Source organism: Paroedura picta, chromosome 8 (assembly GCF_049243985.1).
Source record: "Paroedura picta isolate Pp20150507F chromosome 8, Ppicta_v3.0, whole genome shotgun sequence".
NCBI classification, from domain to species: domain Eukaryota; kingdom Metazoa; phylum Chordata; class Lepidosauria; order Squamata; family Gekkonidae; genus Paroedura; species Paroedura picta.
Window position 1 is genome coordinate 6,703,651 of NC_135376.1, and position 22,235 is coordinate 6,725,885.

At 52.2% G+C, this 22,235-nt stretch overlaps 1 protein-coding gene across 3 annotated transcripts; it reads left to right on the forward strand.

The window, feature by feature from the left end:
- The first annotated feature begins 962 nt into the window (after positions 1 to 962).
- LOC143842919 (major facilitator superfamily domain-containing protein 8-like) lies at positions 963 to 18,319 on the forward strand. Of its 3 annotated transcripts, none has more exons than XM_077348252.1 (13): positions 963 to 1,324; positions 6,098 to 6,283; positions 6,760 to 6,822; positions 6,935 to 7,054; positions 8,390 to 8,469; positions 11,101 to 11,404; positions 11,746 to 11,819; positions 12,927 to 13,010; positions 14,472 to 14,601; positions 15,058 to 15,180; positions 16,164 to 16,294; positions 17,109 to 17,256; positions 17,849 to 18,319. In XM_077348252.1, the coding sequence occupies exons 1-12, from the start codon at positions 1,249 to 1,251 to the stop codon at positions 17,196 to 17,198; spliced, it is 1,461 nt and encodes a 486-aa protein (XP_077204367.1). In that variant the 5' UTR covers positions 963 to 1,248; the 3' UTR covers positions 17,199 to 17,256; positions 17,849 to 18,319. The 3 variants fall into 3 exon arrangements, with proteins under 3 accessions (XP_077204367.1, XP_077204368.1, XP_077204366.1); XM_077348251.1 differs by having other exon boundaries at positions 964 to 1,324; positions 11,068 to 11,404; XM_077348253.1 differs by lacking the exon at positions 12,927 to 13,010 and having other exon boundaries at positions 11,068 to 11,404.
- The last annotated feature ends 3,916 nt before the right edge of the window (positions 18,320 to 22,235 follow it).

Genomic DNA, 22,235 nt, shown 5'->3' on the forward strand with positions numbered 1-22,235 from the left:
GAATTGTAATCCATGGACATCTGGAGGGCCGCAGTTTGACTACCCCTTACTAATTGCCTGCTAATTGACTCTCTCCTTGCATCTTTGCTCTGATGGTGAAGACAGGGCTCAAGGTGTTTCATATATCCTTATCAAGCACCTTAATGATGCCTAGAGCAGGTTGGGCCCGTTTTAGCAGAGCTCCGAAGCTAAGCAAGATGGGAGACCGACCACCAACGAAGTCACGGGTTGCTACGCAGAAGTAGGCAGGGGGCAACCCACCTCTGTTTGCCTCCTCTCTTGAAAACCCAGCAGGGTCACCGCAAGTCAGCGGTGACTTGATGGCAGAAACAGCAGACGAAAGGATCTTCTCCCCCCAAAAATAAAATGACTGCAGGTGTTTGAATGAGATTTCGAATTTACAGACCGCCCTCTCCGCGGACTCAGGGCTTTGACCCCCCCCCCCCTGCAGAAACAACGTAATTAAAAAGCACGATTCAGACATCCAGTTGCCAGCTCCAGCCTGGAAAAGGCTCGCAGATTAAGGGTCATAATTTCTGGAGGATGGAAATTTGGGGAGGAATCCGACTCCCCACCCCCATACACCTTGAACCTATGGTATCAGTTAAACTCTGAAGCGTCCCTTTCACAGGGAAAAGTCCTCTCCAGTAGTCAGGAAATGGGTTAGGATTCCAGAAGATCCCCAGGCCTCACCTGGAGGTTGGCAACCCAGAGAACTGGAAAGCTCCCCCACGAATTTGGGCTCATTGGGCTGCCTTGTTTCTAAAGGCCCGCCCACGGTCTTTTTAAATTGCTTTTTAATATATAGACACATAACTTTCCTTGCATCACTCCCGGCTTTGACTTGGGCCTCGGCCCCGAGGCACCTGCAGCCCTTCCCGCACCTTGACTGGGGCGGGGATTCTCCGCTCTGTCGTCCTTTCTCGCGGGGGCGGGGCGCTCCTCGGGCGCCGCGCCCTGATTGGCCGCCCTCTTCCCGTCTCTCCCGGCGCCAGGTTAGCAGCAGGCAAGGGCTGGGCGCCGGGAGGCCGGGATGCGCTCGCCATTGGACGACGGCCAGCGAGGCCCCGCCCTCCGGAGAACCCTTAAAGTTTCTCCTGCTCGCCGGGCGCAGAGCCGCTGCAAGGAGCGCAGGCCGGGCGGGATGCGCGCGGGGAAGCCCCCGGCAGGTGCCAGGTGAGGACTCCGGGCCTCTGATGTCTCCGGGGCTTTGATGTCCTGCGGGGCTTTGATCTTCTTCGGGCCCCAATGGATTACCAGCGGAGGAAGAAGCTGACCAACTTCACCATCGGGCTGCTGTTCTTGGCCGGGGGCATCGAATATGGTAGGTACCCTGCCTGGCACGGGCATTCTGGGCCACTCAGCCATAGATTATAGGCCTTGGTTTATCTTATATATGCCAATAGGTATGGGCCTTTATTTAAGTCTGCCCCCCCCCACAAGTGGTTTGAATTGTTTTCTCCTGGACAACACCCCTGTGAGGTGGGCTAGCCGCGAAGTGCGTGGCTGGCCCAAGGCCCAGTGAGCTTGGGTGGCAGAGTCAGGATTTGAACCTATGCCTTCCTTGGTGTACTGGTTAAAAGGGGTGGCTTTTAATCTGGCGAGCCGGGTTCCCTGTTCCTCCTCCACATACAGCCACCTTGGGCTAGTCACAGCCCTGATAGAGTTGTTCTGACCGAGCAGGAATATCAGGGCTCTCTCAGCCTCACCCACCTCACAGGGTGTCTGTTGTGGGGGGAAAAAAGGGAAGGCGAATGTAAGCTGCTTTGAGACCTCATCTAGTAGCAAAAAACAGTTCTTCTCCTGTTCATGAGGGGCTGAAGCTCAGTGGCCTCAGTTCAGATGTGAGCTTGGAGGATGAGCCCTGAGTTCGAATCCAAGCACAATCTCTGTATCTTGTTGAATAGGTTTTATTTTAACCCATTGTGTTTTTGTTTTATAACTTGAGAGCACGAGGCAGTCGGTGAACAGCGGAACAATGGATGGTCTTAGAGAAAAAGATCTTTGGCCCCATAATGCTCGGAAAAGTTCAAGGGAAGAGGAAGGACATAAGTCCAGTGTGGGGGGACACTGACTCAGTCAAGGGCTCCACCACAGCCCTCCACTGGCAAGGCTCGAGCGAGGCAGTGAATGCTAGGGCATCTCAGAGGTCATAAATCCACAGGTCCCCCAGAAGCAAACTGACGGGCCTAAGACCAAGTGTGCATCTTTGGCTCTGTGTGGAGAGGGGTTTTCAGTCTACTGCCCCGTGGCCCGGTTGTTGGGGGTGTGGAAGAGGTCCTGACTAGCTTTGAAATTTTTCCGGTCAAATGGTGGGGAGGAAGCGCCCTTGAGTGACAGCCCATTCATGTTGTCCCTGGGAGGCGCCTTGCCATAGCTTACCTCTGCCCAGCAACCCTGGACTTAGAATCATAGAGTTGGAAGGGACCTCCTGGGTCATCTAGTCCAACCCCCTGCACCATGCAGGACGCTCACAACCCTCTTGCTCATCCTCTGTCACCTGCCACCCCCTGAACCTTCACAAAATCAGCCTCTCTGACTGATGGCTCTCCAGCCTCTGCTTCAAAACTTCCAAAGATGGAGAACCCACCCCCTCCCGAGGAAGCCTGTTCCACTGAGAAACCGCTCTGGAACTTCTTCCGGAGGTTTAGACGGAATTTCCTTTGAATTAATTTCATCCCATTGGTTCTGGTCCAGACTTCTGTGGTGGTCTCCCATCCAAGCACTAATCAGGGCTGACCCTGCTTAGCTTCTTGGCCTGGATAAGAGTGGGTTAACCTGGGCCAGCCAGGTCGGGGTAAACCCCCAGCCTCAATCAATGTCCCATGTGGGAGAAAGCCTTGACTTGGCCTTTGCATCTCTTACTGGCTCAGCAGATTCACCTTTGGGCACCGCAAGACCCTTGTGTGGGTCCCAGTGCTGCTACTGCTGCACTACTGCTTTGCCTTGGCCCTCTGTGTGTTTGTGTATGTGTGTATGTGGTGTCTTGCCTTGCCCTATTCCCTTTTCCCTGGAGTTGGGGTCGATTGTTGCTGTCGCTGGCGCCTGGCTTGATCTTTGGCCCAGCCGTGTCCTCCTCTCCTTCCAGAACTTTCCCGCTAATTTGGCGGGCCGATCAGCCCTAAATGAGAACCAGGCTTTGGATCGGCTCCGTAAGGAAGGGTTGTGGTTAGGATGGGTGAGGTTTACTGGTACTTACTGGTACTTGGGTGTGGGGAGCCCTTGATGTACGAAGGTGGGGTGTTGGCCTTAGGCGAGCTGAACGGATGAAGGACCCTGCTCACACTTGCTGACTGACGGTCAGCAGTTCTCCTGGGTCTCCGGCAGAAGCCCTTCCCATTCCCTACTGCCTGTTCCTTTTTGAACTGGGGATGTGGGGGACTGAACCTGGGACCCCCTGCGTGCCAAGCAGCGGCTCTACCACTGAGTCACGGCCCTCCCCGAATTGGTTGTGAGCCGCCCCGAGACCATTTGGAGAGGAGCCCAGTAAATAAAATAAATGCACACCGGAAGCTGCCAGGTGCTGACCCAGCTGGCATTCTTCTCCTTTCCTCCGTTTTATCTTCACAACAAGCCTGCGAGGTAGGCTGGGCTGAGAAGGTGGCCCAAGGCAGAGCGACTTAACCTGATGGTTTTCACATCACTTCCCACCTGGTCCTTTAAACTGGGGCCTTCTGTGTGCTGAGCAGAGGCTCCACCATTGGGCCGTGGGCACTCCCCAAAACCCTATGGGGGTTGCCCTAATTCAGCTGTGATTTACCAGGACTCTCCCCCCTGTAGCTTCTTGGCCTGAGGCACTGCTCTTCTGCTGGCAGGGTGTCGGATAATTCTGACACTCAGGGATGCAAAGTCACGCCAAGTTCGGTGAGGGAGCTCCAGTTGCAGGAGCCAGGCCCTGGGGGTGGGGGTGGGGAATGAACGTGCCCTCACAAAGCTGGCCGAATGTTACTATGGCCCTTCTGATGCCACATTTGTCTCTGGTCTGAGTGTTGCTAAATCGTGAGCAGGAAGATGGAAATACTGTAGAATCTTAGAGCTGGAGGGGGCCCTACAGGCCATCTAGTCCCACCCCCTGCTCAGTGAAGGATCAGCCTAAATCATCCAGAGGTCGGCAACCCTATTTCATGGTCATCTACCAGGCTTGGTAATAACTGGGGGTGCGGGGGGGGGGGGGGGTCAGGCGTGGCTCACGTTGCTAGAGGTGAAGGTTTTTCAGATACATCACTGCAGTGCCGGCTTTTCTCCGCCGATGCCTGGAGTGACATTGAAATTGAGAAAGAAGTCAGCTAGAGGGAACGGGATCCTCCAGGATAGGATCCTCTTTTCCTTTGGAAACTTGTGCCACAGTCAGTGGTGAAAAATAAAGCTCGGGATTTGCTGGGTTCGGTTGTCTGTTTATGCTTTGTGTCCCCAAGGGCAGGGGTAGTCAACCTGTGGTCCTCCAGATGTCCATGGACTACAATTCCCATGAGCCCCCTGCCAGCATTTGCTGGCAGGGGCTCATGGGAATTGTAGTCCATGGACACCTGGAGGGCCACAGGTTGACTACCCCTGTCCTAGCCTATAGGGCCCTGCTTGGTCTGTGCACGAATGGGCCATCTCTCCCGATCTGGCCAGCAATTCGGATGCTCTGAGCAAAGAAGATCCGAGGATCGTATTCCCTGATCAAATAGCCAGGGTGCTGCCAGCTTTGCATTGGCTTACATGATTTGGAAAACGGTTCCATGGACATGGGGCAGCCGCTGAAAAAATTCAGCCCACTGCCCCATGCGATAGGAGGGGCGGAATCCACGGAACCTGGGAAGGAACGCCCAGTTCTGCCCAAGATTTATTCTGCTTTTGTCAGTACCCTGCCTTTCTCCCCTACAAGGGACGGAAAACAGCTGCCTTAATCCCCCCTTCTTCCTTTTTATCCATGCAATGAGTCCTTGATAGATCTTAAGGTATGAATCAGCATTTGGCAGCTTCCTCTGTTTGGCGGACGGAGGGGGGGGGAGTTCTCTTTGGGAGCCCTGTGCACCTGTGAGCATGGAGGAAGGGGGGTCCAGTTTGTGTCCTCCAGCCCTGAAAGCTGAGGTTGCCCTAGGTTCACCTTGAACTCCTGGCACCCTCAGGCCTCACCTGGAGTGTCGCTAGCTTTGGCGCTCTTCCTCCTGGGTTTCATAGGTCACCCGCTTTAATATTTCACACACTGCAATCAGAGTTGGTAAGCAATCCTTCTGGGGAAAGAGAGGAGGCCTGCTGGGGAGCGAAGGAGGAGCTGGAGAGCGGGCAAAAGGGCACAGGCCGGCTTGCTTCTATAGATGGTACAAAAAGGTCTCGTCGATGAAGGAGCTCCTAGATTTTTGCCACTCTGCTTTTTTGCAGGGAGCGGTGTAAAGATCGGGAGGGCAAAGGTGGATTGGCCATTTACGACACAAGGAAGGGTCTTGTGGGGGCTGCCCTGAATCTGGGTCATGCCCCCCCTTCACCAGGGCCAGCACGGTTCAAAGAGAGGGGTGGGCACAAGACACAGAGAAGGAGGGCTCACTGCAGGGAGAGATGCACTAAGATTGCTAGATCTGGGAGGGGAAATACCTGGAGATTTTTTTTGGGGGGGGTGGAGCCTGGGGTAGGAGGAGTCTGGGGAGGGAAGGAATCTCAGCATTGCGTAATGCCATAGAGTCTACCATCCCAAAGCTGCCATTTTCTCCAGGGGAATTGATGTCAGAATATCAATTGTAATAGAGACCTATCTCCAGGCCCTACCTGGAGATTGGCAACCCAACTCCTGGCAAGGGCTGGGACACTCCTGCATGGCATTCTAGTGTGGCAAAGCACTTCTGGCTTGGTTTAGGTAGGCAAGTGTGCCCTCCCGCTTTTAGGGTGGAGCTCAGGCAAGGACTTGAAGGCAGTGCATCCTCCTGGACTGAATCGGGATCTAGGTTTCCTTTCTATTTACCATTGCTGGTTTCTCCATGCCTCCTCCTCCTCTGCTTGTTGCAATCACGCCGGCTGTTGTCACTCGTCACCGGCAATCGTCTTTTTCTCTAAGATATAAAGACAGATGGACTCACGTTCTTTGTTGTCTCTCTCCCCACCCCCTTCCCCGCCCCAGCGGTGATCCTGCCCACCATATGGGCTTACCTGCAGACGCTCGAGGGGGAGCCCTACTTCCTGGGGCTAGCCATCTCCGCCTTCAGCTTCTCTGGACTGATCACGGGGCCGATTTTCGGGTACTGGTCGGACCGCACCCGTCAGACCAAGGCCATCATCCTCTTTGCCAACTTGTTTCAGATAGCTGGTAAGTGGGTGGCATCTGGAGGGGGCCGTTGCTTGTGAGGCGGGTGGGGATGAGAGAGCGTGGAGAGAACTGTGACTGGCCCAAGGCCACCCAGCTGGCTGCATGTGGAGGAATCCAAAGGCTGCTGCTCTTAAGCGTTACTGTCCAGGCGCGGCCAAACTGGGGCTCTCCAGAGGTCCGTGGACTACAATTCCCATGAGCCCCTGCCAGCAGCAGGGGCTCATGGGAATTGTAGTCCACGGACATCTGGAGAGCCCCAGTTCGGCCGCCCCTGCACTACACCGAACTGGCCCTTTAAATCTGAGCAGACATTGAAGAGTTGACTGATTTATAAGATGATTTATATCCCGCCTGGCTATCTCGTTTTTTTTTGTGATTGTGCCCTCCCACCACATGTCTTCCTCCTGGAGTCCCTGTGAGAAAGGGGGACTCTAAAGAACAGAAACCAGGATGTTCTTCTCTGCCTTCTCTTCCAGGAAACTTCATGTACTTTGTCGACGGCTCCAAGTGGATGGTGCTCAGCAGCCGCCTCGTGGCAGGTATGGCTTTGAAGGTGTCTTCTGCAGGCGTGGGGTGGGGTGGGGAGGAAGGGGTAGGCCACACGGGTCTGGGCACCATCCCTTCCGTTTTTTTCTCTGCTTGGATGGCCAGGTGTGGGGACAGGAGCTGGGGCGTCTATCTTTGGCTACCTGACGCGGTCCACCACATCGCAGGAGCGGGCCACGGTATTCGCGGCAGTCATGGCTTGCCGGCAAGTTGGGCTAATTATCGGTAAGCTGGTTTTGTTCCTCCCTTTCCCAATGCTACTACAACTAGTAGTAATACTACTACTACTAGTAATAATACTAGTAGAATTACTAGTTATTATTACTAGTAGTAATAATACTAGTAGTATTATTACTACTGGTAGTCATAATACTAATAGTATTATTCTTATTACTACTGCTACTACTAATAATTACGAGCCTCTTGTGGTACGAGCCTCTTGTGGCGCAGAGTGGTAAGGCAGCCGTCTGAAAGCTTTGCCCATGAGGCTGGGAGTTCGATCCCAGCAGCCGGCTCAAGGTTGACTCAGCCTTCCATCCTTCCAAGGTCGGTAAAATGAGTACCCAGCTTGCTGGGGGTTAAACGGTAATGACTGGGGAAGGCACTGGCAAACCACCCCGTATTGAGTCTGCCATGAAAACGCTGGAGGGCGTCACCCCAAGGGTCAGACATGACTCGGTGCTTGCACAGGGGATACCTTGACCTTTACCTTTTTACTACTAATAATACTGAAAGGCTGCCAAGTTGCCACCTATTCATGTCAACTCCTTAAGGAGTTTTTTAAATTAGGAATTTAATTTTAAAAGAATACATCACATGTTTTATATTGCAAAACAGAAGTGGAAAAACAAGAAAGCATCAAATCTTTTTCTAGGAAAACAGCTTTTGGAAGGAGAAGGGAGGGGCCAATAGACCCATAATATTACTATTTACATTTTATAACAGTGGTTTCTTTCCATCGCATTTTCCTATATAGTCTAAGACCGAGAAACCCCAGAGGGGGTGCAATTGTGCGGAATATGGTTGGGAAGCACAGCAGTGTTCAAGCCCACCTGGGGCTCCTCCCCTTTCCACCCCCTCCAGGCCCATCCTTGGCCATTTTGGGTGAGGGCTGTTGACCAGACCAAGTACTAGGCGCCAATCCCATTGGATTCAAGAATACAGTGGGTGCTAGACTGGGGGTGTGGAGTGGAAGAACTCTATGGATGGCCTCCCCCTCCCCGCAGGACCTGGAAAGGCTGCAGGCAGCTGTTAGGGAACTCACCGGCAGGGGCAGCTCTCACGCGGAAGGGATCTGCAGCCTCCGAGCCTCAGAGGGAAGTGGAAGGAGGAGGGGGTGGTCGGGTGGGAGACGGAAGGCGATTGGCTGGCCGCTGGTTGGAGGAGGAGGCACTCAGGGGTGTTAACCGCTGAGTGGCACTTAAGCTATGAGACCAGCTCCTCCTCCAAGGCCTTACCAGAACAGATATTGATATTGGTTTATACTGATGGGTGGTCTGGGTGGTCTTGGCGGCCATGCGGTCTGCCTGTGGGCGTCTGACCTGCCGTGTCTGTTTATAGGGCCAGCCTGCAATCTCTTCCTGTGCCTCTTCGACTTCCGGCTGGGACCCTTCATGATCAACAAGTACACATCGCCTGGGGTGAGTCGTGGCGCTTGAGCCTCGTCACAAACCAGCACGGTCGTCGGGCAGAGACGGAGGATTTTTCAAATTGCCTCCGTATACCGCTTTAGTCGCTGGTTGTCAATGGATTTCCCCGCTGTCATTTCAGAGAGGTGCATTTTATTAACCGGGGAGTGAAGTGGGAACAGGTCCCAGTAAACCAACATAACAGGCTGCTCTGAAGCTTAATTTACAGTCTTGATTGTTGTTAATTCCCACTAACAATTTTTTTTTTTTTTTACTAAGAATGTCTTTTTCACGGTTTCATGAGTGTCGAAGGTTCCAGCCCAGCACTGAGAGACTCAGATTTGCTACGGCTTGGTTAGTCTGCATTCACGAGACACTTTGAAAAACATCTTGGAGTTATTGTTACCACGCTCAGAGCTTGACTTGCCCTGATCTCGGACGTCTTGTAAAAGTATCCAGTAACTAAATACTGTTTACAGTCGGCATCTTGGCTCTTGGTTTCGGCACTTCTGTGTCTGTGGAGTTTCTGGATACTAAAAATTACAATTTGTTAAACAAGCATCATCAGTAAAAATCAGTAAGTCCAGTGGTCCCTTTAAGACCCACAAAGATTTATTCAAGGCGTGAGCTTTCGAGTGCAAGCCCTCTTCCTCAAAGGCGTGAGCTTTTGAGTGGAAAATCAGAGTCCAGTGGTACCTTTAAGACCCACAAAGATTTATCCAAGGCGTGAGCTTTCGAGTGCAAGCCCTCTTCCTCAGACTATGAACTTCGATCATGAGGAAGAGTGCTTGCACTCAAAAGCTCACGCCTTGAATAAATCTTTGTTGGTCTTAAAGGTACCATTGGACTCTGATTTTTATTGTGTTACTTCAGACCAACACGGCTACTCATTTGAATCTATCAGTATGGAGACGGATGGAGCAAGCAACATATGGGGAGGTGAGGATCTTTGATCACTGATAAAAGGCAGTTTGGTTTCTCCCTGTGTTTTTGCAAAGTACACTGAATTCTAGAGGATGAATTGGCTGCTTTGACAAAGGATTATCATTGGCTGTATTGGTTTTGGCATAGTCTACTGATGTAACAGAATCGATTTTTGTTATATATTCCCTGTCATATAAGAAAGAAAAGAAATATAAGAAAAGGAGGTTGAGAGGGGGCATAATAACCCTCTTTAAGTATTTGAAAGGTTGTCACTTGGAGGAGGGCAGGATGCTGTTTCTGTTGGCTGCAGAGGAGAGGACATGCAGTAATGGGTTTAAGCTTCAAGTACAACGATATAGGCTAGATATCAGGAAAAGAATTTTCACAGTCAGAGTAGTTCAGCAGTGGAATAGGCTGCCTAAGGAGGTGGTGAGCTCCCCTCACTGGCAGTCTTCAAGCAAAGGTTGGATACACACTTTTCTTGGATGCTTTAGGATGCTTAGGGCTGATCCTGCGTTGAGCAGGGGGTTGGACTAGATGGCCTGCATGGCCCCTTCCAACTCTATGATTCTGTGATTCTATGATAAGAAGAACATGATGAAGAGGGATTGCACTCGAAAGCTCACGCCCTGAATAAATCTCTGATTTTATTGTAGTAAATACTTTGTTGGCTTTACTAATAAAGGCAGTAATCAAGCTCCCATGAGTGCTATATCTAGTCCTATCCTGCTTGAATTCAAGGGTTAAAAATCCCCCACACCTCTGAGGAAAATCCCTTGGGGAAGGAAGTGGCACCAAATGACTGTGGCCCTTCAGAGACGACATGTTAGCAAAAGGAAACGATCACTTTCTCAAAATCGGACTGATGATGACCAACGTCCGATTTAGTGCGGCAATGGGAAAAATCCCCTTTGATTCTTCCTCCCCGCCCCACTACACAGGAAGCTGTGCGAATGGTCAGATGACTAGCGCAGCCAGCCCCAAAAGGGGCTGGGTGGTCTGGCTTTTTTTTTTGTGTGGCAATTTGAAGAGGGAGCTTAAAGGGATTTTTTGGTGGGTGGGCTTGATAACTGAACCGATAAAATACCCTTTTTGTCACGGATAACGTCCTTAATTGCTGGAAAGCTTGACCTTTGTCAAAGGGAAGAGAAAGCAATTTGTGATTGCAATCTGTGATTTCCTCTGTGAAGGCTCAAGGGGGTGGCAGGTGATAGCGTTGTGAGTGTCCTGCATTGAGCAGGGGGTTGGACTAGATGACCCAGGAGGTCCCTTCCAACTCTATGATTCTATGTCACCGTTCCTTCGGGTGTGCTTGAATTGATGCAGTCAAAGGGGGAGGGGGATGAAATAAAATGAGACGTGGATATCATGAAAAGTCAGATGACAATGTTTCAAAACCTCTCCTGAATAATTCCACCTTACTCAGTTTTATGGGACCTCCCAGAAGACTTTTCTCTATAGCGGGAACATTTCAGAAGGAAATCAAGTTGAGTTCCATAGCAAAGCGTTCGACCGCACGGAATCACAAAAAGACACAGCTGGTTTCAAAGGAGAGATGGGTGTACCGGGGCGGCTGATGCGTTCTGATGGCTTTTCTTCTAGCACAAGTGTATCTGTGATAACCGGGGGCACCTAATAAAAATGACAAACCTGGATAAAAATCTGTCTCTCCTCGCCCCTCCCCAGCTCTTCATGTGCTTGGTGTGGGTTCTGCTGCAGTTCCTTGTGATGACCATGTACTACGACCTCCCACTTTTGCCGCCCCCTCGCTCCGAGAGGGTCGTGCCCTCGTCGTCGGATGCGTTGGAAAAGGAGGAGGAAGAGCCCTTGATGCGCCACGAGGGGGACCAGCCGGAGGAAGTGGTGGTGGTGGAGACGGGGGGCTACGGGAGCACCTGCGCTGAAGCCCGGGGGGCTGTCCTGGGGGACGAGGGCCGTTATGTGCCGAATGGCCACTTGGCAGACGAGGAGGCAGCCTGTGGGGCAGAGAAGAGCCCCTTTGGGAATTTCAGCGCTTGGCAAGGTGAGTCACGGCAGCCAAAGTAAATTGCAGCCAAAGAGCAGAGTTCAGGTCTTGGCTAGGCAAACTTGAGGGGGGAGGGGCTGCGGCTCCATGGAAGAGCCTCTAAGTTCCCGGTTCGATCCCCGTCCTCTCCGGTTTAAATACACTTTCTTCTTTCACTGTCCGCCTTTCGCATCCATATGTAGTAACAGGGAATTCTGTGCCACAATTATCTTGATCTCAGCCGTCGGTGAGACGACATGACCCTTAGGAATCTCCTTCTTGGTTCCAGTTTTCCTTTTGGCAGTGAGACTGTTAAACGCTCAACCGTGGAAAAGTTTGATCTTTTTCTGTCGTTCCAGAGTATTTGCGGGAGGAGGTGGTGGTTCTGCTCACTGCCCAGTTCATCACCCTCTTCAATCAGACGGCCCTGGAGGTGGGTGCCTCTTCCCAAGCAAGAGCACCTTTTGGGCCTGTTCTTAATCTGGTCCATTGGGCTGTCTTTGCTTTCGTTCGCCTCCTTGAGTTGGCGAAGATAACGCGGGATTTAAATGTTTCAGATAGACCATTGCTGTCCGTGGGAGCCTTTTTGGGGGAGGGGGGGTGTTTGGAGGGATGCCACACTGTGTTGTACAACTTGACGTCACTTCCTGTCTGTACCAGGAAGTGACATCCTGGCACTCTAGGAATTCAGTCCTCTGCATTGCCCGTAGAGATGTACAGATTCCTAGAGCGTCGTGACAGTTTTTCCAGATACAAACAAGAAACTACTTCCTGCTTCCATTGCAATGGGGGAGGCCCAAGGATGTGGGAGCTTGCCCATCTTCCCTGCTAGGGTGGCAGCCTGCTTGCCGTACCTCAGTGCCTCACAATGTTGTGAAGGAAGCTGTAACTCTGAACATCTTTCTGCCTCCCCCTCCCCCCGCCCCTTTCTCCTGGGAACTGCGCGTTAGGCTGCCTTTCCCTGTTTTGCCCTCAGAACAGGCCTGTGAGGTCGTAGAAGCCCAACTACATGTGATGTTTTAAGTTGGGTTGAGAAAATTTACAAAATTAAACATGGGACAGAGGATAGATTCAAGTGGGTAGCCGTGTTGGTCTGAAGTAGCACAACAAGAGTGCTTCCACTCAAAAGCTCCCACCTTGAATAAATCTTTGATGGTCTCAAAGGTGCTACCAGACTCTGATTTTGTTATGAGACAGAGGAGGTAGAGACCTCAGGGGCCCTCAATAAAATTAATGCGCAGCAGGCTTAGACCAGGTCAAAGGAAGCCCCTCTTAACCCAAAGCCTTGTTAACGTGTGGAATTCACTGCTGCAGGAAATGGTGGTGGCTAGAAGCATTGACAACTGGAGAAACATCTGGGACAGGGGTCTTTCAGAGGCTGTTAGCCATACGGCATAGAGGTCTGGGGCAGGGATACTCTGGATCCTTGATGAGGGGGAGGGAAGAGCGGTAGAGCTCACATTACGCTGATCTTGTGTGGGTATCCCTTGGGGCTTCCTCAGCCTGTGTCAAATAATGCCCGCTGTGCTTCTCTCTTTAGACCATGGTGACGCCCATCACCCAGCGGTACTTGAACTTTGGGGAGCTGGAGAACAGCCTCATGTACTTCCTGTGCGGCGTGGAGGTAAGGACCTGTCGTAGATGTGACCCATGGGCTTGCCCTCAAGGAGCAGGGCGGTGTGTCTGAGCCATGCTCAAGACATCGGTTTGACTTTCTCGTGCTTCCAGGTGGCTCTGCCCTGGAACCTCTTCAGAATCCAGATCACATAGAGCTGGAAGAGACCCCAGAGGGCCATCCAGTCCAGCCCCATGCGGTCTCAGGGCCTTAAAAATCGCACCCTTGAGAGGTGCTCATTCTACCTCCTCCTAAGAGCTTCCAACGGAGATTCCACCCCCTCTGAGGCAGCATAGTCCCTCTATGATCAGCCTTGGGGCATGGGTCCCCAACCTGGCGTCCCTGGGCACCGTGGCACCTGCCAACACTTTTCCTGATGTTTTCTGGGTATTTTTAAGAAAGTGGGCAGGGCCAGTTGGGGCTTTTTGCCCAGCAGGGCTCTGATTGGGTGTTGGCGACTTGACCAGCTGTGTCAGTTTTAAAACATTTTTGCTCTGGCAGCAGCTGTCTTGGAGTAGTCCAACTGGGGCCCTCCAGATGCCCATGGACTACGATTCCCATGAGCCCCCTGCCAGCATTCGCTGGCAGGGGGCTCTTGGGAATTGTAGTCCATGGACATCTGGAAGGCCACAGTTGGACTACCTCTGGAACTGATTCATGTGTCTTAAAGCAGTGGTCCCCAACCTTTTTATCACCGGGGACCACTCAACGCCTTTTACTGAGGCCCGGTGGGGGGGGGGTAGTTTACTCCTCTACTCTCAACCACTGCCCTAACGCTCTCTGATCGCTATGGTAATGTTTAAACATCCCTTCAAAATAAGATACAGACATGCCACAACAATGAACATGAGGAACATTTTATTTTCATGGAAATTTTAACTCAGGACAATGACAAATCAATGGGAACCCTGAGCTTGTTTTTCTGCAACGAGATAGTCCCATCTGGGAGTGAGGGGAGACAATGACACCTGAAGTGTGTTGTAAAGGGCCGGGGGGATGAAGTAAAGGGCCGGGGGGGGGGGAGGGGAGAAGGCATCCTTCACGGCCCACCTCCAATTAGTCGAAGGACCACATGTGGTCCGCAACCCACAGGTTGGGGATCGTTATCTTAAAGCACTTGCCTGCCTCTGTGGATATGAAGCATGCTACAGAAGCTTCACAAACATTACCCAGGACAAGCTGATAGTTTCCAAAGACAGGGCGATGTGCCTCTTCAGAGATTTCTCGGTGACCCTGACCAGATGCTAACCAGGTCTGATTCTGTTTAGCTAACCTGGTCCATCGTGGACAGGGCAAGTTGCTCAGATCTGTTATTTAAAAATTCCGCTCTCAGAAATCAAATTCCGCAGCCTGAGTAAAGCCGCACACCCGCCTTGCCTCGCGTGCGACTCCGTATCTTCGGTGTCTGACTCCTGCTGGTCTTGTCCGGCATGACTGAATCCCAGTCCTCCTCTTCTCCTCCTCCTCCAGGTCATCTGCAGCTTCTTCCTGGTCCGCTGCCTCAGCACCCGCTTGCAGGACCGCGTCATCCTCGTGGTTGGCCTGGTCATCTGTAACGTGGCCTGTATCTGGGGCCTGCTCTTCCTGGCCCGGCCCCAAGGTAACCAGGCAGCGTGTGCCCGTCTCTCGCCCTCCCAATCGACTCTCGCAGTTTCTGGGTCCGGTAGGCTCCATCCTCCACGGCCCATTCTGCCCTTGGGACCCCCAGCTGGGGGAATGAATGCTGAGAACGTCAGGACTGCCTTTGCCGCTAAGGGTAGCCAACATCTTGTAATGATGACCATCTATCTATTCAGCATGTTTACCTACAATTACAACTGGATGGATGGATGGATGGATGGATGGATGGATGGATGGATGGATGGATGGATGGATGCCCTCCCTCCCTCCCTCCCTCCCTCCCTCCGGGTCTGGGCGGTTTACACAAAACATTTTGGAACATTTACATAGAACAATATCAAAATCAATATAACAGTACAACAACAACAACACACCAACTGGATCAGCACTTGAACAATAACTTTGTGCAATTCATTCTGCTCCTCGTCTCCCACAGGCAGCTTCGCGTTCCTCCTCACGGAGCTGGTGGTGGGCGTCTTCCTGCAAGTCTTGGGCCTGCCCTTCGTGGCCGTCTCCCAGGTGTCGCTCTTCTCCAAGGTCACGGCGGAAAGGACACAAGGTAAGCGCCCCCCTCCCCAGCCCTTCAGCTGTGATCTTGGCTCCGTCGATCCCATCGTTGGAGTTCCCTCCTGCTTTGAATCACAGAATCCTAGAGTGGGGAAGGGCCTATAGAGGCCATCTAGTCCCATCCCATGCTCAGTGCAGGATCAGCCTCCAGCATCCAGGAGAAGGATCTGTCCAGCTTAGGGTTGTGCGATTCGGCTGGTTCGGCGGCCGTTCCCTCCGGGCGCAGCCAGCGCCGCACCGCAGGGGGGGGAGGGCGGTGCCGGCAGCGGCGTGACAGCGGGCGCAACCACGCAGGCGTGCCTGTGTGGTTGCGCGCGCTGTCACGCCGCTGCCGGCACCGCCCTCCCCCCCGCGCGGAGTGGCGCTGGCTGCGCCCGGAGGGAACGGCCGCCGAACCAGCCGAATCGCACAACCCTAGTCCAGCTGCTGCTTGAAGACAGCCAGTGAGGGGGAGCTCCCCACCTCCTTAGGCAGCCCCTTCCACTGCTGAACTACTCTGACTGTGGAAATTTCCCTACCTGATATTTAGCTGATATCATTCTCCATGTAGCTTAATCTCACCCCTCGGGGGACAGTAGGGGACCATGCCATGGAGTCCCCCCTTCAAAACATCGTTTTCCTTCACGGGAACCAACTCTTCTTCTTCTTCAGTAATCTCAGGGCTCTCTCAGCCTAACCTCCCTCACAGGGTGTCTGTTGTGGGGGGAGGAAAGGGAAGGCGAATGTTAGCCGCTTTGAGCCTCCTTCCGGTAGGGAAAAGCGGCATATAAGAACCAACTCTTCTTCTTCTTCTTCAGTAATCTCAGGGCTCTCTCAGCCTCCTCTCCCTCACAGGGTGTCTCTTGTGGGGAGAGGAATGGAAGGTGACTGTAAGCTGCTTTGAGATTCCTTCGGGTAGAGAAAAGTGGCATATAAGAACCAACTCTTCTTCCTCTTTTAGTAAGCCCAGTTGGGCATGACCCCTTTCCCCCCCAGGGTTCAGCCAAGGCCTCCGCCGCTCTGTTGGGGGAATCGCCACCATCCTGGGGCCGCTGTGGGCCGGCAGCTTGACAGAGAACCTGTACATTATGCTCGGAGCCATGATGGTCCTGCTGACCTTGTTGATGGTGAGTTGCCGGTGGGGGTGATGGGGAGACGTTTGGCAGAAGAGGAATGACAAGGCCAAAGGGAAAGGCGGCCTTGGAAAGCAGCAGGACGTTTGTGGCTTATAGTTCCTGGTCACATCCCAAGTGGCATTCATCTTCCCAAGCTAAGGCTGCGTCTACACTGTTATTAGAAAGGAGATACACGTCACAAATATGTATGTGGTTTTGATCTTGGCTTTTTTTTGGAGGGGGGGGATCTTTTAGAGTTTGTATGTGCCCTTTTTGCTGAGGTTTAATATTCCCTCAGAGCCTCTTGTCGTGCAGAGTGGCAAGGCGGCAGACATGCAGTCTGAAAGCTCTGCCCATGAGGCTGGGAGTTTGATCCCAACAGCCGGCTCAAGGTTGACTCAGCTTTCCATCCTTCCCAGGTGGGTGAAATGAGGACCCAGCTTTCTGGGGGGTAAACGGTAATGACTGGCAAACCACCCCGTATTGAGTCTGCCATGAAAACGCTGGAGGGCGTCACCCCAAGGGTCAGACATGACTCGGTGCTTGCACAGGGGATACCTTTACCTTTAATATTCCCCCAGAAGGAGAGGGAAAGAGACAAGTGCTTAACCCAGCAATTCCCAACCAGGGGTTCGTGGATGTGCTCTGATCAGTTATAAGCATTTAGGATTCATTTTAGTGGGACAGAAGGACGAAAGATCCCCCCACAGGGCTTACAGGAAAAAGTCCGCTTTGAGGCCTCCAGAGAGATGTTGACTGCACGGGGACGCAGAATAGTTTCTGGGTCTGATTTCTGGCCTCCCTTTTTCCTTCCCCTCTCTTCCAGATCATGGTGGGGCTCTCCTACGGTTATCTGGTCGAGCCCGCCGGAGACTCTGCAGCTTCAGAAACAGCCCAAGAGGAAGGCAGCTCGTGAGAGTCCCCCCTCCATGGGAGATTCATTGGAAGGGAAGGAATGTCTCATACTTGCCCAGGTAAGAAGGGGGGACATGTCGCGTGGCTTCCAGAAGGCCAGGAAGAAACAGTTGCTGGTTAGAGCAGGGGTCGTCAAACCTGTGGTCTTCCTGATGTCCATGGACTGCCATTCCCATGAGCCCCTGCCAGAATTTTCTGAACTTTGTTCAGTGTCTGTTTTGATCAGAGCAGCTCTCTCAGCCCCACCTCCCTCACAGGGTGCCTGTTGTGGGGAGAGGAAGGGAAGGTGATTGGAAGCTGCTTTGAGACTCCTTCGGGTAGAGAAAAGTGGCTTGTAAGAACCAATTCTTCTTGTTCAGTAAACTCAGGGCTCTGTCAGCCTCACCCACCTCACAGGGATTTCTGTTGTGGGGACAGGAAAGGGAAGGTGAACGTAAGCCGCTTTGAGACTCTCCAGATAGAGAAAGGTGGCATATAAGAACCAGCTCTTCTTCTTCTTCAGTGATATCAGAGTTCTCTCAGCCTCTCCTCCTTCATAGGAGGCCTGTTGTGGGGAGAGGAAGGGCAGGCAATTCTAAGCCACTTTGGGACTCTTTCGGGTAGTAAAAGGGAGGGCACCAAACCCCAGCTCTTCTTCTTCTCTTCGCATAGGTGTCGTCCTGGCCGGGATCCTGGCTCCACACTGCTCTTCTCGTGGGATGAGGGGCGGGACAGAGTGGGCATCCTTTCCCAAGAAGAGCGCCCAACTCAGCTGCAGGACAGACCAATTTTCTTCCTCCTCCTTTCACATCCAGATGCTGTGCGCCACTGTGGCCAGGGCCTGGGCTCGAGGCTGCCTGTTGAGGGATGCCCGTCTCTTCCACGCCCATATCAGTGCCCTCTTTCTCAGCTGCCATGGGTCCTGGCAAGCTGTCATCTCTGGACTAGGGGCTGGACGCAGCGGCCTTGAGATGGAGTGAACAGAGCGACCCCCGTCCCCCGTTTCTGCCTTGCCGTCTCTTTGACTGGGCTTGCGGTGTCAGCTGCCCTCACGGTGGTGGGCATACATGCGCAGCTTTATCCGAGAAGACAGCCGGGCCCGGGGGAGGGGGCCCGAGATAATAAAGGCGTGCAAACGGAGAACAGAGTCAGGGTGCTTTAGCTTTTTCCAAGTTCCTCGTGGGTTCCCCTTGGAAGCAGGCAAAGGGGAGTGGGCCGGAGGCAAAGGCAGCCATGTCGAGCCCCACCTCCTCCCTTGCAGATAGTCTTCCATGAAAGCTGTTTCAGAACCTGGCATCTGTCTGCAAAGTCCTGTGTTCTGAAGCATTAAGGTGAATTATTTGCCCCTGTCAAATCTATCGCCTGGGGAGGTGTCTCAACGTCTGGCCAGGGGAAGCGCTAGAGGAGAACACGAAAAATATAGCCAAGCAAAAGTAGCAACGAATCTTGTGGCCAAATCTACACCGTTGGAGCGCAACGAAGAAAGGATAAATGAAAAGTCTCCTTGCTGTGTTCCTTTTAAACAATGAGATATTCCCTGTATCTTATTGTTGATTATCCTATTTCTCGTTGTTTAGCTTGGCTGCTGCGGAAATCTCTTTGAAACGAGGCTATCCTGGACTCTTGTTCAGCTTTCAGTGTCAACTTTTCCTAGTTGTTGGAAGGGAACACAATCGACTTTTTATTTCCCCTTTCTTCAGTGACGGAGATTCGGTCGCACAATTTGTTTTTTCTTTGGCTCCATTTTCTGGCCAGCCAAACAAAGGGAAGGTGAATTTAGTTGTTTCAGGCTTTCAGGCCTGGCCCTTGTTCCTAGAGGACTTGGGATGTGTTATTATATTGGACATTATTTATCGGACATCTGTAACCCGCCATTAGCCAGTCTCGGAAGTGGTGGGCAATAAATTAAATAATAATAATAATATTTTTCGATTTATTGCCTGCTACTCTCAGCAAGCTGGCTCACGGCGGGTTACAACAATAAAACCCCCACCATAAAATATGTCTGATGACCGATTAAACCTCCCCCCACACCTCTCTTCACCAACACCCCCATCCGACGCCTCAGGGGAAAGGAAGTAATGGGAGGGGAGCCTGATGACCTGGCTGAACTGAGGAGGGGCCCTTGATCTTTTTGCCAGCCGGCCTCAACCAAATGCCTGGTGGAAGAACTCCATCTTGAGGCCCTGCGGAACTGCACAGGCTCTGTCAGGGCCCTTAGTTCTTCCGGGAGCTCGTTCCACCAGCTCGGGGCCAGGACCAAAAAGGCCCTGGCCCTGGTCAAGGTCAGGCGTACTTCTTGTGGGCCATGGACCACCAGCAGATTCATACCCCCTAAGCCAGGGCAGTCAAACTGCGGCCCTCCAGATGTCAAATGCTGGCAGGGGATCATGGGAATTGTAGTCCATGGGCATCTGGAGGGCCGCAGTTTGACTACCCCTGGTTTAAACCATAGTAAGGACCTCGCTTGACGGTAGCCTCATTACAAAAGCCAATGGTCCGTGGGTGTGATTGGAATTGATTTTATAAGGAAGCTACCTCGAGCGAGGCCTGTCGGTGCTTTTAACTTTCGTTATAAATAAAAATATGTGAAAATGCACCTATTTAACCTCATACCAGTTTTCTACGGATTGCCCTTGTGACATCAGGCCGCACGCTCATGTTTCTTGAATTATTTTGGGTTAAGTATTGTCTCCTCTTTGTCCGTTGGCGATGCCAACTTGGGCACCAGCAGTAGTTCGTTTTGGGGGGGAGGGGTATCGAGGCAGGTGTTCCAATGATCTGGGATGGTCTCTGAGGATCTCTCCCTATGCCACGGAGGCCCAAACGGGGGCTCTCCAGCTGTCTGTGGACTACAATTCCCATGGGAATTGCAGTCCACAGACAGCTGGAGAGCCAGAGTTTGGCTAACCCTGTTCTCTGGCCTCTTGCTCTAATGCAGGGGCTCATGGGAATCGTAGTCCACGGACAGCTGGAGAGCCAGAGTTTGGCCACCCCTGCTCTCTGGCATCTTGCTCTAATGAATGCAAAGGATGCCTCTACACAGCCTGTATACGTGTGCCGAAAATTGGCAGGGAATCTCGAATCTTTCCCTTGTCCGTGGTTTCCACCACCCCCTTCCTTCCTTGCAGCCTCTTCCTATGTCCTGCCACCGGGCTGAGGCAGAAGATTACGTAGGAAAAGGAATCGAGGGAGGGAAGTTGCTGCTTCTCCAGGGGAGAAACAGTAACAGTCTCCCCACTGAGGCTTCCCACCTATGAGTGAGAAATGGGTTGAGGAATGGCTACCTGGTATTTAGCGTTGTTGATATGCGCGATCCATTTGGGAGCTCCAGCGTAGCATTTGGTCACAAAAATACCTGTCAGAAGCTAGACCTCCTGAATTGTTCAGTGGGCGGTCTGACACCCCCAACCCCTACCTGGACTAGGGTTGTGAATGACTTTATAATACTCAGTGATTCCATTCCTCCCCTCCCCTCCCCTCGACATTGCCAAAATGAAAAAACCAGCCTCCAGGGCACCAGTCGGAAGAAGAAAGACGAATGAGAGGAAAGGTAAGTGAACCCTTTCTGCCCAGGCGCTTCTCTCTCCAGAACTGGCTTTCCAAAGTCACTCGCTCAGGACTGGCTTTCCAAAGTCACTCGTTCAGAACTGGCTCCCCGAAGTTACATCTGCAAAGGAGGCAAATTTGTATGGAAGGCTCCAGTTTTCGATCCTGGCCTCTGATTGAAAACCAGCATGCTTAGTTCTTTTAGCAAGTCTCACGATACCAACCCCAGTTGGTAACCTGCCCTCTGAACCCAGCATGGGGCATCTGCTTTCCCACAAAACCGAGGGGCTGGGTGAAGATTCTTCCTTGTAAGATGGAGGAGTATGAACATGGTCTTCTGAGTTGTTTCCTCAGGGTTCCATTCGAGCTGATACTTCCTCACCCCACCCACCCCCCTAATTTTCTTTTATATGGTGGGAGAAGATGGATCATTTCCCTGGTAGTGTTTGGCGTCTGTCAGTACAGCCACAAATAAATCCATGTGTCCTGCGGAAGTTGGTGTGAGCCTTATTGAGTGCATAATGTGTGGCTTAACAGAAGCGTATAGGTTTTGTCAATCGTTTTTTGGATTGATCGCGGCAAACATTGTCCAGGAGGGGGTGCTGTGGAGCTGTGGATGCGAATGTTGGCCAGCGCTTATCAGGACCGTACAACAAAAAGAAGAGTCCAACAGCACCTTTAAGACAGAAAGATCTATTCAAGGTGTGAGCTTTCTAGTGCATGCAACTCTATGATTCGATCAAATGTGAGTGGTCAGTGCCCTTGTCTATCTCACTAACTCTATGGTAAAGAGCTCCTGCTTATAGTCTCACAAGTCAGGGGGCATTGCACAGGGAGCCATTTCCAAGGTCAATGTGCTCCAGGTAGAAGCTGAGGGCGGCTCTTTGGGGTCAGCCCACAAGCGAAAGGCAGGCTGCTCCTGAGCTAGTTAAATCTGTGCAAATCAAGTGTTGATCAGCATTGACCAAGGGAAGCAAGCCCCCTGAGGACAGACAGAGAGAGGGACTTGGGGATGTTCAGCCTGGAGAAGGGGAGGTTGAGAGGAGACAGGATGGCTGACTTTAAGCATCTGAAAGGTTGCCACTTGGAGGAGGGCAGGGAAAGGCTCCTGTTGGCGGCAGAGGAGAGCACCTGCAGTAATGGGCTTAAACTGTGCACAGAACAGAACTAGCCAATTCAGCGAGCTCCCCCTTACTGGCATTCTTCAAGCAGCGGCTGGACAGATCTTTCTCCTGGATGCTTTCGGCTGATCCTTCACTAAGCAGGGGTTGGGACTGGATGGCCTCTTCCCACTCTAGGATTCTGTGAGTCTAGTTCAGCAGTCGATGGGCTGCCTAAGGAGGTGGGGAGCTCCCCCTCTCTGGCCGTCTTCAAGCAGAGGCTGGACAGATACTTAAGCTGGATGCTTCAGGCTGATCCTGCATTGAGCAGGGATTGGTCTAGATGGCCTGTGTAGCCCCTTCCGACTCTAGGTTTTTACAATTCATCTATGATTCTATCTGAAGAAATA